We start from the raw sequence: 14,594 nt of genomic DNA on the forward strand, positions 1-14,594 counted from the left end.
TTCTTGGGTGATTATTAAGAGATATCTACTTGTTTGCTTATGATGCAAATTTATAACATTGGAGAATGTTATAAAGAATGCTGATTTACCTTCAGGTAAATTTAATAATCTTGTTTGTTTGCACTTCAGAGTGCAGAAATAAATTAAAGAAATTAAGCTATAAATTAAAGATGCCAAGAAATTATATTCTTCCCATAATGCATAGCATTATACATGTCTGTAAGCATATGTGCTTTGCATTATGGGATACTAAGGCAAGTGATGTGAAGTCATTAGCCTCTATATACAAGTTGTCCAGTTGTGAAGTTACTTCATGTACAAACTTGTATGTTTACACTTGGATAAAGGATTAAACCAAGAATATAATTCCTTGGCATCTTTAATTTATAGTATAACCAAATGGAAAAACTTTCAAGAGGTATAGTATAGCTCTTGGTTGAACTGTCATTTTGGAGATTGATGGATTCAGGATTTGAAGAGTGATGTTTCACTAAAGCCAGACATAGTGTGATAGGGCATGGGAATTGATTAGGACACATCTGATACAAGTAGTGTACAATTATATATAGAGTAGTTGGACAACATAATTAAAGTCGGAGTGGCATAGATGACTAGGTTGGACAAAACTACGTTTGAAGGGAAGTTGTTCTGGAAGAGATATGATATGATAGTTATAATGATAAGCATGGTAAGGAAAGAAAAAAATGCATTTTGAGCAGGTTAGTCAATCAGAACACTTTTTCTGTTATGTGGCAAGCAAGATGAAAAATAATTACAGAAGGATGATGAGAGGTAAATAATAAAGGTAGCAGAGTGATAAGCATGACAAGATTGTAATAAGTTGTTTAATGAGCACTTTGTCAGTGTATATCATACTGGTGTGAATGATGCCATGATACACTTAAAACAAGGCAAATGCTACAGGGACTAAAAGTGACAGAATGAACCATATGAAATGTTGAGCAGGTTATTTAGGTTGGTGGGGTGGGTATTTTAATAGCAATGATACTTGAAGGGATTATATATGGAATGTAGGACAAGAGGGAAATAAAAATAAGAAGCAATCCTGGAAGTTGTGTGAAGATGTGCAGAAGAAGGGAGTGAGGAGTAGATTTTTTAGGTTGGTGAGTAAGTCTAGTGCATTTCTTAGAATGTTAGGAGTGTGAACGAGTTTTAGCTTCGTTATGTGATCAAGATATTGCTGTCTGAGTGAGACAGACCATCTTCAATGAGTAAATCCATGGAGGTTTGTTGATAATAATTTCCATATTCAGTTTTTTCCTGTAGTTGTAAACAGCACTGATGTTTTCAGGACAAAAATTTATCTGGAACTTAATTTAATGCTAAAAATTGAATATTTAGAATCTACCATTCTTAACTCAAGCTACACTCAACAAAGACACCAATTTGAATTCCCTGAAAAACAAAGCGAGTCACATGCAAGATACTAGATATGTCTGTGTATAGTGCTTCTCATGGCAATCTGTATGTAATACATCTTTTTGGCAGAGAACTTCAGATAGTATGCTCAAATTTATTCAGAATTAATGATTGGCTCTATTGCAATTAAAAAGGTTTTAAGAGTTGGCCAGTGTCCAGAAACAGTCTTTGAGAGTTCAGTTTTGATTTATGTAGTAATTTTGCTTAGTTCATTACGCTTTCACAGGAAATGATTGTTTTCCATTGGCTACTTAGCAAATCCACTTTTGAGTTGCTACATCTAGTGTACCAAAATTTTATGTTCTTTCATTCTCATTAATGTAAACCTCTCTTTTCTCTCTGTCCAAAATACTGTGTTCCTGATTTGAAAGGGAATGATAAAGAATCTGTCAAATATGTCAAAAATAAATCCATCATCTTTAAGAACATCTTGTGTCAATCATTGAATAAGGTTTCTACTCACATAAGACAACTTAATTTCCTGAGATCATTCATCCTTTCTGGGTGTTTTGGACAGATTGGACAGGCTACATTGGTGAGAAGGAGGCAACATAAAAGATACACTGGATATAGACAACGTAAAAGTTGGATTTCATGCCCTTGAAAAATATCACTTTGTACAGTGAAAGAAAAAATATTTTACTTCTTAAATCAAGATTCACATCTCAGATTATTTCTGGAAGAAGAGCTGCTACAGAACTCTTCTAACTAGTTAAAGTAGAATTGATGGATTGGTTTTGAATAAATTTTGATGTACTGCCTTTAAGTCCAAAGAGATATATTACAATTATCACCACAAGAAGCACAACAGTCATATCTAGCATTCTTCATGTGACTTTCTTTGTTTTTCAGGTCATTTCAGTTTGCGTCTTCATTGAGTGTGAGTCTTAAGTGCCTAGATATGTGGTGAGTATTTAGGTTTACACATTTAATGAAAGATTAAATGAAATGTTGCATCCTAGTTTGATGTTAATTCTTTTTCTCAGAAAATTTTGACTTGATTGTCTCTTACAACTAATAATATTGAATTCTAAATTTGAATATGGAAATCTTCTAAATAAATAAAATATCAAGGATATCTACTGTGTTCTGGAAATATACATACTTCAACAACAAATATATATATATAATATATATATGTATAATGCTATTTCAAAAGTTCTATACATTATACTCCTACTGTCAAACCCAACATTTATTGAACAAGATACATTTATAGCCCCTTCAGTATAACTCCATTTTACTGTATCATGCTGTCAAATATTTGGTTAAGTCTGATATTCTTGTCAGCAAACCTTTTTTTTTTTTTTTGCTGTTGGTGCTTTCAATGAATTGTGTCACCTCAGTATGACCTTATCAGTGGTGGCAAATCATTCCCCATGTAGTGGTTCTGGTTCTTTTAGCTTAGGGAACAGATCAAAGTGAGATGCTGATATCAAGGTTATATGGCAGGTGATGAAGCATTTGTCATTCATACTTTTCCATAAGTTGGGATACTTGACATGAATGCAGTGATGCTGGTCATTGTGTAATATATGACTTGAGTGAGATTCCTCCATTTTGAAATCTTATTTCATAGAAAAAGAACACCAAAAACAGAACGAGCCTAGTGTTTACTTGGTGTAGCTTGTAACTAACGTGAAGGTGGGAAACGATTACATCACTCTACTGGCCATACATGTGTAGTTTATGATACTTTGAAATGACCCTTGCATCATCTGGACAGCTTCAAGTGCTGCTTCATTTGATAACATCCAAATACTCGATCAAGCAGATTTTCTAAACCTGGAAATAACAGTAACCTCAAGCTTCTCTTGATATCAATGTATCACATATATTCAGCCTTTGTGCAATGTTTCGTTTTTTGAGTGAGATTCCTCCATTTTGAAGTCTTATTTCATAGAACAAGAACACCAAAAACAGAGGAGGATGTTTAGGTCAAGTTAGTCAAATTTAATTAGAAATTTGGCAGCATCTTTTCCCACTCCAACTTCATAATTACCATTCTGTTTTGATTGGGGTGGGAGATGAAGGCCTTCATTTTAGCAAGAATTGCTTTTATTCAGTCAGGGCAGGCATGTAGATCAGAATCATGGAAACATTTGGATTGTGGATGGGTATAGGAATTGCAAAAATGTGAATGATTGGAATTACTAAGAGTAGTACTGACATCCCCAGTATATTTGGAAGAAAAACTGGTTAAGAAGAGATCAATGGTTTTGTGAGATGGCTAGTATTCTGGTAGGTAGTTGGCCAGTTTGTGTTAGATCATTACTAAAAACAAATATCTCAGTCTTTCATCTGGCTTGATCAGTGGATGAAGGAAATGACAACCTCAATGTTTGGGTATTTGGAACTGCAGAAAATCAAGCTTAATTAATACATACATGATAAACAGGTCAGAATCTTTATCAAAAATTTGTAAAGTGATAAAAAGAGCAGTAAGGAAAGTTTGAGGCAAAGCAGATCAAATGAAGGATTTTTGATTTGACCTTGACATTCTTTGACATGAAATATTAGACCCAGTAGTACCAAAGCGTAACTACCAAATGTTAATGAAGGAATCATGAGTTGGGCTACTGTTACAAATAACAGGCCAATTAGGTTTGGGTTACTGTAAGTGGTGGTACATTGTACCACTTCACCAATATTGGTGAAGTGGACATGGAAGTTTCTATAAGGACTTTTTTTATGATTGTTTTTGTGAGAATTTTTTTTTTTTTTATTCACAAGCAGTCTTCTATCAATGGCATGACCTCAGCATTGTCCTCGCATATCATACTCTTTCTAGGCATGATCTAGCAGAGTGAATGGCAAACAGGATTATATGCTAGCCGATTTCAGTACTAATGGCTGTATGTATACCATACCCTTGATGGATGTCAACTGCTCTGCTGATAAGAAAACGTTTTTTTTTTTTGGGGTGGGGGAGAAGAACAGAAATAAAAGGTAAGACACATAATGTCTTTAAACTTCCAATAAACCAAGGCAGTGGTATTTCACTTTAAGCTTGGAATGCTCACTCATTAAGCTCTGATGCTTTAGAACACCTTGAGTGAAATATTTGCCATTTAATTAAGTAATAAACTTAATTTACAAAGTGGTAATACATAGCAGTAATATTTTAATAGTTTTTACATTCCTTACAAATTAATCAAAGGAAATTTCATTCATTCATTTTGCAAAAATTGCTGTTATTCAAACATTAACACTTTCTCAAGAATGGTATTATTTCCTGTGTTAGATATATGTCTGTGTACAATTTTATAATGGTAATATCTTTTTCCATATTTCTCACTTATTTTGAAGTTTGATTTCATTGTTTAATTAGAATGCCTCATATTATTCTTAAATGATTGGGTAAAAATTTCTGTATGAAAGGTTGATATTTTAATAATTTTATGCTATTTCTAAAAATGAAGTTCAGTAGATCCTCACTCCTGTGATCTAATTGGTTCCTGAAAGTGAGCCATTGTAAATTAAACCCTAATTTATCATAGGTTTAGTAACATGATTTTGAGGATTCATTCCTAGAAATACAATTTGAATTATAAAAAAATGCATTAAAGTTAGCATAATAAAAAAAAAGAAGTAATATTTATAGGAAAAACTCTTGTATGCTGTTTGAAGGATATGGCCATTGAAGGATGTTCAATGGCCTCTTAGTTCATAGCCTTTGTTCATAGCCTCTTCCGGCAAGCAACTCCATCTTTCTCACTGTGGACCATTTCCATTAATGGGGGGTTCTAGCAAACCCAGCAAGTATTGCTACAAAAAAAAAAAACTTTCCCAGTTGAAGGAAATGTTAACTAAATCTTGAGGAGGTCAGTTGACTTTCATTGTTGCATTAAGTGCCACCTTATTGCTTTTTGGAGACCTGAGGGGCTGTTACCATGTTTGGCCTCCACAACAAAGTCTGATGTCTTCCCTCTCTCTCCTCACCTTTTTTGCATGTATTGCTAGTAGTATACTTTAAAGGTGGCAAACATAGCAAAAGGGTTAGTGTTCACCCTAAAGTGTTGCAGTAAAGCAGTTCTACAGGCTAGCTGGCTGGATGGTACATGATGGGACTTGCTGTTGAGTCAGGAGGCTTACCAGCCAGCTAGCAAATAATCCTACTGCCTACTCTACAAGTGTTTTGTAGGGGGGGGGGGGATATATTACAGTATTTTGCATGGAAAACCTGTTTGAGACATATTCATAAGTCTTTCACATCTCACTATATATATATATATATATATATATATATGACCATTTATTCCTAATGATTCATCCATCACAAGAATATTGCACGTGCATTTGTCAGAATTTCTATTTACTGCATTTTGGTATTCTTTTCCTCTTCACCTCCAGATAATTACTGTGACTCCTTTGATCATTTATTTCTGAAGTTTTATTTTCTGCTGTCTAAAAACCTAAGAAGGGGAATTATCGGTGAGAACTTTAGTATTCGATATCAAAGCTTTGAGGTTAAGCTTTTCCGGCACAGATACGTCAAGATTCCTTTAGCTTGCATAAAACTAGGTATCTTTTTTTTCCTCCCTAAAAAAAAAAAAAAAAAACTTAATTCTATATAAATCTCAAATCTATTCTGTCTTGGAATACTGCTTATGCATTTAGAGTGCACTGGAAATCTTCCTAAAATGTTTGCTGTCTGGAAGAGAGTAATCTGGTTAAATGATGACCTTCCGCTCACATATTCACTCAAGTAACTTTTTCATTGATCAACATCATCCATGTTCTTCTAAGACTATAAAAATACAAGCAGTTGCTGGCCAACATCATTCACTGCCCATCTTCAAATTTGTCAGACCAACTTCTCTTCTTTTACTTTTATTCTTTGGTACAGCCCTCAAAGATTATCAACTCCATCTATTCAAGAAACATGAATGAATTCTTACTTTAACTTTTAACTTTGTTATTCTTAAATGTACTGCACCCCATAATCTAACCATTCTGCAAATTTCGTAATCTTGCTGGTTGCATTTTTTTTTGCTGTCATTATCATCAGTCAACTTCCTTCCTAATTTCTTTATTCTTCCTGGAAATGTAGTATGCCTTATATTCCATCTTTATAGCCACATACTCCTCCTCCTCTGTTAACCAATCTTACTAATGCCTGTAATTTATGGCAAACTCAAACTAGCCAATGCAGAAAAAAAACTTCGCACGCTTATTTTTGATACTGCTGGCATTAGTGTCGTGAATTGCAATATTACTTGTTTACCTGAAGGGTGCCTTGCTCTAATTTCCTTGATTTTTGCACTTCAAACTCTTTTTGGAAACACTTTTATTTCCTTTTCCAGACACTTTCTTCAGAATACATTCAAGTGCAATCCATCAGCCATACATAAGTCCTTCTTTCATCCATCAAATTTACTTCATACATCTACCTGTGCCTTGCCTTGACTCATTAGCAGTCATTACCCTTCTTAGTTTGCTCCTGTTATCCTATAACAACAAACTTAAAATCTTAATTCTCCCTCTTCTCTTTCAGTTTTTCCAGTAACACTTTTCAAATTTATCACCTTTCAAAACATTTATATCCACCAAAACAAACAACTCCTTCATTATCCCTCACTGCATTCTAGCACCATCATTTTTGCATCTTGGAAAAAAAACATGATTTCATTTCACTCTCAAGTACGCTTCTTATTGTGCATTTATCATATTTTCTCTTTCTCACTCATACATTTGTTATATATTCCTCTTTTCCATCTCTCACATCTTTTCTTTGCTGTACCAGACATTTCTCCAGTTTTGGACCCCAAGCTTTGACTGATAAAAGGGCAAAGTTTGAGAATAACTAAGCTTGCTGTCTCTCATTATAACCAGTTTTTATCATTTTTCTGATTTTCCACCACAGAATTTCATGTTATCATTTGCATTTTGTTTACTCATGCTCACCCCCTCATTCCTATATGCATCTCTCACAGCAGATTTTTGCATCAAAATTTATGATTCTTTAATGAACACCTGACAAACAAACAAACAAAAAAAATGACTGCTTTGCACAATAACTTTATAAGATTTTAAGTTGCCAGGAGTTTCAACTGGCAGTCTGGCAGAAGTATCAAAAACTTAGCTTTGTGACTGGCTTAGTTATTTTTACACCCAATCAGTATTTTAGGATTAAACAGTAATGCATGATTTGAAATACCAATGTTTTTCCACTGATTTCTTATAGTATGATTTTATTCTTTAGTTGTTAGGACATTAACTGGTCATAAAGCAAATGTAAAGTGCCTGGACTTCCATCCTTATGGAGATTTTATAGCTTCAGGTTCCTCAGATTCAAATATAAAAGTATGATATTTTGTTTCTTCCTTTTTTTTTTTAAATTCTTAATCAAGTGTCTAATTTTATTTTTAAGTCATCCATTTTTTTATTAAATTCATTCATTTCAAATTACTTGCATGAGAGTTTTTTTGCTATGCAGTCTGAAATATTCTGAAAAACACTAATATTTCATTAAAAAGTCCAGGAACTAATATATCTTTTATTTCCAGCTATGGGACATAAGAAGGAAAGGATGTATATATACTTATAAGGTATGTATAGCAATTAGTTATTTAAAAAATTAAAAAATTCATTATAGATGATTCTGGTTCCAAAATTTAATTCATTAAGCTATTTTCTAATCACTTTCCTACATATTTTCATTTTAAAGATTTTTTTTTTTCACTGAATGTTACAAAGTGATTAAAGAAAAATGTTTCCACTATTATTCAAAGAAAATCAGACTTTAATATCTGTTTATTACAAGTTATAAATTTCTCATCATCACATAGTTCATCTTCTTCGAAATATCCTATCTGGGCAATGGGAAAATATATACCATTTTTGGAAATTAATGTTCTTTTTTAAAAATTACATGAAAATGCAGGCTTTTTTTTTTTTTTATATTCCAAATCATTTGTTCCAGACAGCACAATCATATCACCTGCTCATTCTGCTTGCTTACATATTACTTTGGTCATGTCATAAATTACATATGGGCAAACTGCGGGCCGGATCTGGCCCTCTACTTCTTTTGATCCAGCCCTAATCTATTTCAGCGAAGTTTGTCTGATTCGTGGTGGGAGAAAAGATGGCGTGTTCTACTAACTCACATTAAGCTGACGTCATATGACTTGTGCAAAACACACTGTTTTCTCCAACCAAGGGCTTTCTCACTTTGGCTAGTGGCGTGTGTGAACGTGTTAGTTTGGTACTTGCATTGGTGTTGTGCTTTGTTCAGTGCCTGCATTGATGTTGTGCTTTGTTCAGTGCCTGCATTGATGTTGTGCTTTGTTCAGTGCCTGCATTGATGTTATGTTCTGTTCGGTGCCTGCGTTGATGTTGTGTTCTGTTCAGTGCTTGCAGTGTAGAAGACAGTTCTGAATATCACTTATAAATTTGGGACAATGTCGGGGGTTATTGCAAAAATAAGAAAGTAGATGCAGAGAATCGTCAATTTCAAGACAACTGGACGGAGGATTATTATTTTATTCTGAATAAAGGTTTGCCTGTATGTTTGCTGTCCAATGAATCCATATCCGTCAACAAAGAATACAACTTGAAGAGACACATTACTTCGAGACATGCTGATCATCCAAAAATTGATGGACAACTACAAAAAGATGAAATACAGAAGTTGAAGAAGAACTTGGATACCCAGCAGCAAATGTTCAACAAGCAAAGAATGCAGCACCACAGCATTGTCAAAGCCAGCTTTGTGGTAAGCGAAAAAATCACTAAGCATTCTAAGTCATTTGGTGAAGGAGAATTTGTGAAAGAACGTCTGCTGGATGTTGCAAGTATAATATGTCCTGAAAAGAAAAAAGACTTTGAGAATATTTGTTTGTCGAGACGTACTGTTGTCCGACAGATAGAAATTATGGCTGATGATATCAAAAAAGTTTAAAAGAGAAGATTGCTAGATTGGAAGCATTTTCAATTGCTTTGGATGACAGCATCGATGCCTCCAATACAGCACAACTAGCAATATTTATTCGAGGAGCTGATGCCGATTTCAGTATCACAGAAGAATTATTGGCGCATCGGCTGTTAAAAGGAACAACTACCGGTGAAGATAGTCATAAATCTTCATGCCTTTAGAACATTATTAGAAGTAGGGTTTTAATTGGAAGTGATGGGAGGATGGATTGCTTGAAAAGTTTTAAATATAATACTCAATATAGGGTTTTTATACAACAACATCTGGACTGCTGCACAGATACTGCAGAATCCATATTGGTGGTCATTGATTTAATGAAGTTTTTCTGGTGTTAAAAAAGTTTTAGATTTATGTATCATACTTGCAAAGATACCAAGAGAAATTATGGAAGAGGGAAGAAAAGCTTAATTTAAGACAAATATGGGTTTTTATTTATTTATTTCATATGATGATACAACTGCCGTGAGCCCCTTTTACAGTACGGCACCTTCTCAAGCATCCCCTTTTTATCTGGGCTTGGGACCAGCATAGGCCGACAAATCAGGCCTATGGCTGGGTCTTAAGTATTCCTGACTGTAATCCATGTGTGTGTGTGCATGTGTGTGTTCACTGGGCTTAGTTGCCTGTTCTGGGGGGGGGGGTAAAAACCTGACTTTCCAGGTGAAAAAAACCCTACCTCTGTATGAAACCGGCTAACTCACCTTTAGTCTTAAGAGACTAGATAAAGGTTCCTTGCTATGGAGGCTCTACAAATATGGGTTGTCAGGATCAGATGTTTGTTTTAAGACAAAATAGTTGAAAAATTGGGTTTATATCAAGGATTTGTTATTTAAGTTCTCTAGATCTTGAAAAGGCATATGATCAGGTGCCAACAGAAAGGCTGTTCAAAACATTAGAATTATGATCCAAATGGACAAAGTGCAATATATAGTCTATATGTAAGTAATAAATGTTCATATAAAATTGAAGGAGGTACAGCAGATGGTCCGATGTAAAAAATAGTGTATTCTTTCTCTCTCCACTGTTATTCATTACCTGTATGGATCATGTTATGAAGGAGAGTAGCATTAAATTTGATTTTGAAATTAGAGATATTCAACTCAGCTCTTTTACATCATGCAGATAATGTTATACTCCTAAATAAATCCAATACAAGTCTTCAGGATTCTAATTAAATTGAAATGAATGCTGTAACAAATATGGCATAAAAATCTTTTTTATCAGCAGTAAAAAGGCAGACTGAAAATTGATAGGAACATGGAAAACAACTGCATTCTCAGTGGCAAACCTGTAGACCAAGTAAAATATTTCAGCTCTTTAGACAAAATTTTTAGTGAAGGTGGCAAATTAAATTTTAAAAAAGACAAGAGGATAAGAAAAGCTGGTATAGTGATGAATTAGTTGAATAAATTTATATGGAGTAAGAGAGAGAGAGAAATTAGCTAAAACACTAAAATAGCAATAATCAAGATAATACCCAGTCATATTAAAAATGAATATATTACAAAGGAACTTGACATTATTAGCAATCATTCGTTTCTCACTTCACTGTAAACCAGACCTGTATTCAAACCTTGATTCTCTTAAAAAAAAAAAAAAAAAAAAAAAAAAAAAGCCTTAAGTCCAAGATAAAAAAAAATCCATCATAAAAATTTAATGGTTCAAGTCAAAAACTACACCTCCTTCCTGAGCCTACACTGTAACTAGAAACAGTTCTAAGAAAATCATCATGAAATCCAAAGCTGACAAGAAAAGCTGTTATTGTGCAATGTGGTACCTGAATTTCAGGTGCCATATTGCACAATTTATGAAAATGTCACATTGGATAATTGCAGTGATGCAGAGGACCCTGACCTGCAGAAATAAAGAGGTTATGATACAATTGTATAAGGCCTTGATATGGATTGTTGTGCACAGATTTGGTCACTAAGTTTTCGTGGTGATGAGGATATGTTAGAAAGAGTCCGGAGAAGATTCACAAAGGTGGTCTTTGGAATGTGCAGTACAAGGACAGATTGAGAGAATATAAATTGCAAAGCCTCATGAATAGGAGGGGGGGGGGATATGATTGAGACATATAAGTTAGTCAGGGATTATTATCAAGTTAACATGGAAGAGATTTTTCATAGAATGGGAGAGGGTGATAGAACAAAAGGCCATCCCTGGAAACTGTATAAGGAGGGTGCGAGCAAGGGAGTGAGGAGCAGGTTCTTTACAGAGAGTGGTTGGTGAGTGAAATCATTGCCTTTGTGTGTTGGTACAGTTGAATGAGCTTTGTGTGTGATACTGTGTACTTCTCACAATGAGTCTCTGACTCCATGGAGGTCAGATGTTAATAATAATAATCAATACAAAAAAGCATGCCTCTTCTCAACTACCAATCAAGCTTTCTGGTCCTTTTCTTAGGCTGTTAGGTATAACTTCTACACCTGATTTTCTCCTCTCTCACACATCCTGATGATGACATCACTCAAAGATAAGGCAGACTTCTTTGCATCAGTCATTACTTCCAACTCGTACATAGATAATCCAGACAAATACCCCATCCTCCTACAATACAATGAGCTGTTTACAGTATGCTTCCTCTGGTTTCTTTTCAGAAGGACATCAGAAAAACTCTCAGTAATTTTGATTCTAATAAGTCTCCTCCAGACAGTGTTCCTCCAGCTGTGCTGAAATCTTGTTCCAGAATTAGTTCTCATTCCATATTGCCTATATAAGCTGTCATGCTGTTCTGAAGGTATGGCAACCCTTTATCTAGCCTATCTCTAAAAAAAAGGGAGATGTCAGCCATTGGCTGAGTGGTTAGCGTATCTGCTCTCCAGCCAAGAGGCTGTGGGTTCGAATCCCACCAAGGGCATAGATGTTTGTGATTGTCCTACTAACTGACCATATGTACTACTGTAAACTGTGTCGTGGCGTAGTATGACCTTTGATGTCTTTGCACAATAAAAAATTAAATCAAACAAACGTTATCCCAGTACTCTCAGAAAGAATGAGACAGTCATCAGCAACCAGCTTTTCACTTTAACTGATAGGTCACAGGAGACCTATCAGTTTGCACCTGAAGGTGCAAACTTTGTTTACTTACGGTTGGATAAAGGATTAAACTAAATATATAATTTACAACTACAAAATGTTATATTATTTGAAAGGAAAATGAAACCAAATGTCTCACTACTATCAGAAAATATACACAAATTGATATGCAATTTATTCACCTGTTTATAAATTCCTATAAATTTTAGTTAACTTTTCAGTTTTAAAATTTATAACTGAAAAGTTAACTGTTATTGCCATTCTCAATTCCTGATATTCCTCAAAAGATTTAGAGGATAACATAAAAAAATTTCGTATGATGATACTGCGTTACCCCTTTTTTACGGGAGTTCACAGTACCATCTAGTCCCCCCAAATTTTATCCTTGCTCCGGAACCGGCATAGGCTGATGAATCAGACCTATGGCTGGGTCAGTATTCCTGACTGTAATCCGTGTGTCCTCAGACCGGTTTGCCTGCTTGCGGGATGAAAAACACCAGATAAACTGGTGGAAAAAACCCTGCTGTCCACGCCCAAGACCGGCTAACTTGGCTATGGCTGAGGAAGATCCTTAGCTCCTCATGTCATTGACGGGAATCGAACCTAGGACACTCCTTCCCCAGGCATATGGTTGCGAAGCGCAAAGCCACTAGGCTACCGAGCAGACAGAGGATAACGTGATGATAATACATGATTAAGTTTACATTTTACATTTCAGTCTTCTAGGACACTACTAACTACATCAATCCACCTAGCTTTTGATCATCCTCTGGATCTTTTACTTGCTTCCTGATATCATACACATTTTTTTAAATATTCATCCCACAACAGAGATGTCATAAAACCTATACCACAGTAGTGTCATATGTAAGCAAGTGGTTCAGTTAAAAGAAGTAATCTGTTAACATGTTTCTTGAAAAGCCTATGAGTTATATTCATCGGAGAAGGCTGTTAGAAAGAACAGCGGTACACAGAACAAGAGAAGTTAGTTTGATGTGTTTGGAGATGAACATATATGGATAATGACCAGTGGCTGGTCATTATCCATATATGGTTAATTACTCTCATCAGATTTCTTTATTACTCTAACACTAATAAAGAAATCTGATGAGAGGAAACTGTCCACACATGCAATGAACAATCAAAGAAAAAAAGCGGAAATACAATAATAAGTATTGTATCTTCAGGACTGGGCCAACTCGTGGCAAAGGTGGACAAAGCTTCACATCACTTGCCTTGGTATCCCATAATGCAAAGCATATTTTTTGCGGACATGTAAATTTCTATGTATGATGGGAAGGGTCACTACCTATACGAGTTGCCAAAAAGTGTCCCACCTTATTATTAAATTACTCTGGATTAGAGAAAGGTGTTGGAAGTTTTTTCCCATTTGGTTAGACTATAAATTATATATTTAGTTTAATCCTTTATCCAAGTGTAAGCAAACAAAGTTTGTGCCTGAAGTATCTTCAGAACTTCCAACATCTTTCTCTAATCCAGAGTAATTTAATAATAAGGTGTGATTATAATAAGATCATTTACCTATACGAGTTGCCACCTTTTGGCAACTCGTATAGGTAAACATGACTTCTGTATTGCTTCAACCTTGGTATCACCTCTGGATCTAGCTCCCACTGAAGAGACCTCAATAAAGGTCGAAACTAGTCTGAATAGTGATCCTTCCCATAATGCATAGCAGTATACATGTTTGCATAGAGATGTGCTTTGTATTATGGGTATACTAAGGTAAGTAATGTTAAGCTTTGTCCACCTTTGCTACGAGTTGCCCCAGACCTGAAGATATTTCAGGTGCAAACTTTGTTTGCTTACACTTGGATAAAGGATTAACTAAATATAATTTATAGTCTAACCAAGTGGAATAAACTTCCAACATATTGTAGTTGTTTTGTGCATAAGGAAATAATTGTGATTGTTGTCTGTGTTGAATGTACACAGACAGTTGTATGTTGATGGAAAATCTTTTAAGGACAAAAATTTTTTTGATGCTGGTGTGAACAGAATACAGTGGTATCTCGCAAATCCGAACTAATAAAAACCGTGCTCGTTCGGATTCGCAAATTTTCCCCAAAGAGACAACAATAATTAGCTTTTAAGATGAAAATAATCAGATTCTAATGGTACATCAATTTAATTCTGTAAATAAATGAAGTAACCG

General features: G+C 34.8%; 1 protein-coding gene across 3 annotated transcripts in view; it reads left to right on the forward strand.

Moving 5' to 3' along the window:
- The window catches only part of LOC150103458 (katanin p80 WD40 repeat-containing subunit B1-like), a 370,687-nt gene that overhangs the window by 164,507 nt on the left and 191,586 nt on the right, over positions 1–14,594 (forward strand). For all 3 annotated transcript variants that reach the window (XM_090397462.1, XM_090397461.1, XM_090397463.1), the window contains exons 4-5: positions 7,646–7,746; positions 7,950–7,991. In XM_090397462.1, the coding sequence (XP_090253588.1) occupies positions 7,646–7,746; positions 7,950–7,991 (143 nt within the window). The remainder of the gene's footprint in view (positions 1–7,645; positions 7,747–7,949; positions 7,992–14,594) is intronic.

This window comes from Typopeltis vanoorti, chromosome 9 (assembly GCF_054136105.1).
Source record: "Typopeltis vanoorti isolate ZY-2024b chromosome 9, IOZ_Tvanoo_1.0, whole genome shotgun sequence".
NCBI classification, from domain to species: domain Eukaryota; kingdom Metazoa; phylum Arthropoda; class Arachnida; order Uropygi; family Thelyphonidae; genus Typopeltis; species Typopeltis vanoorti.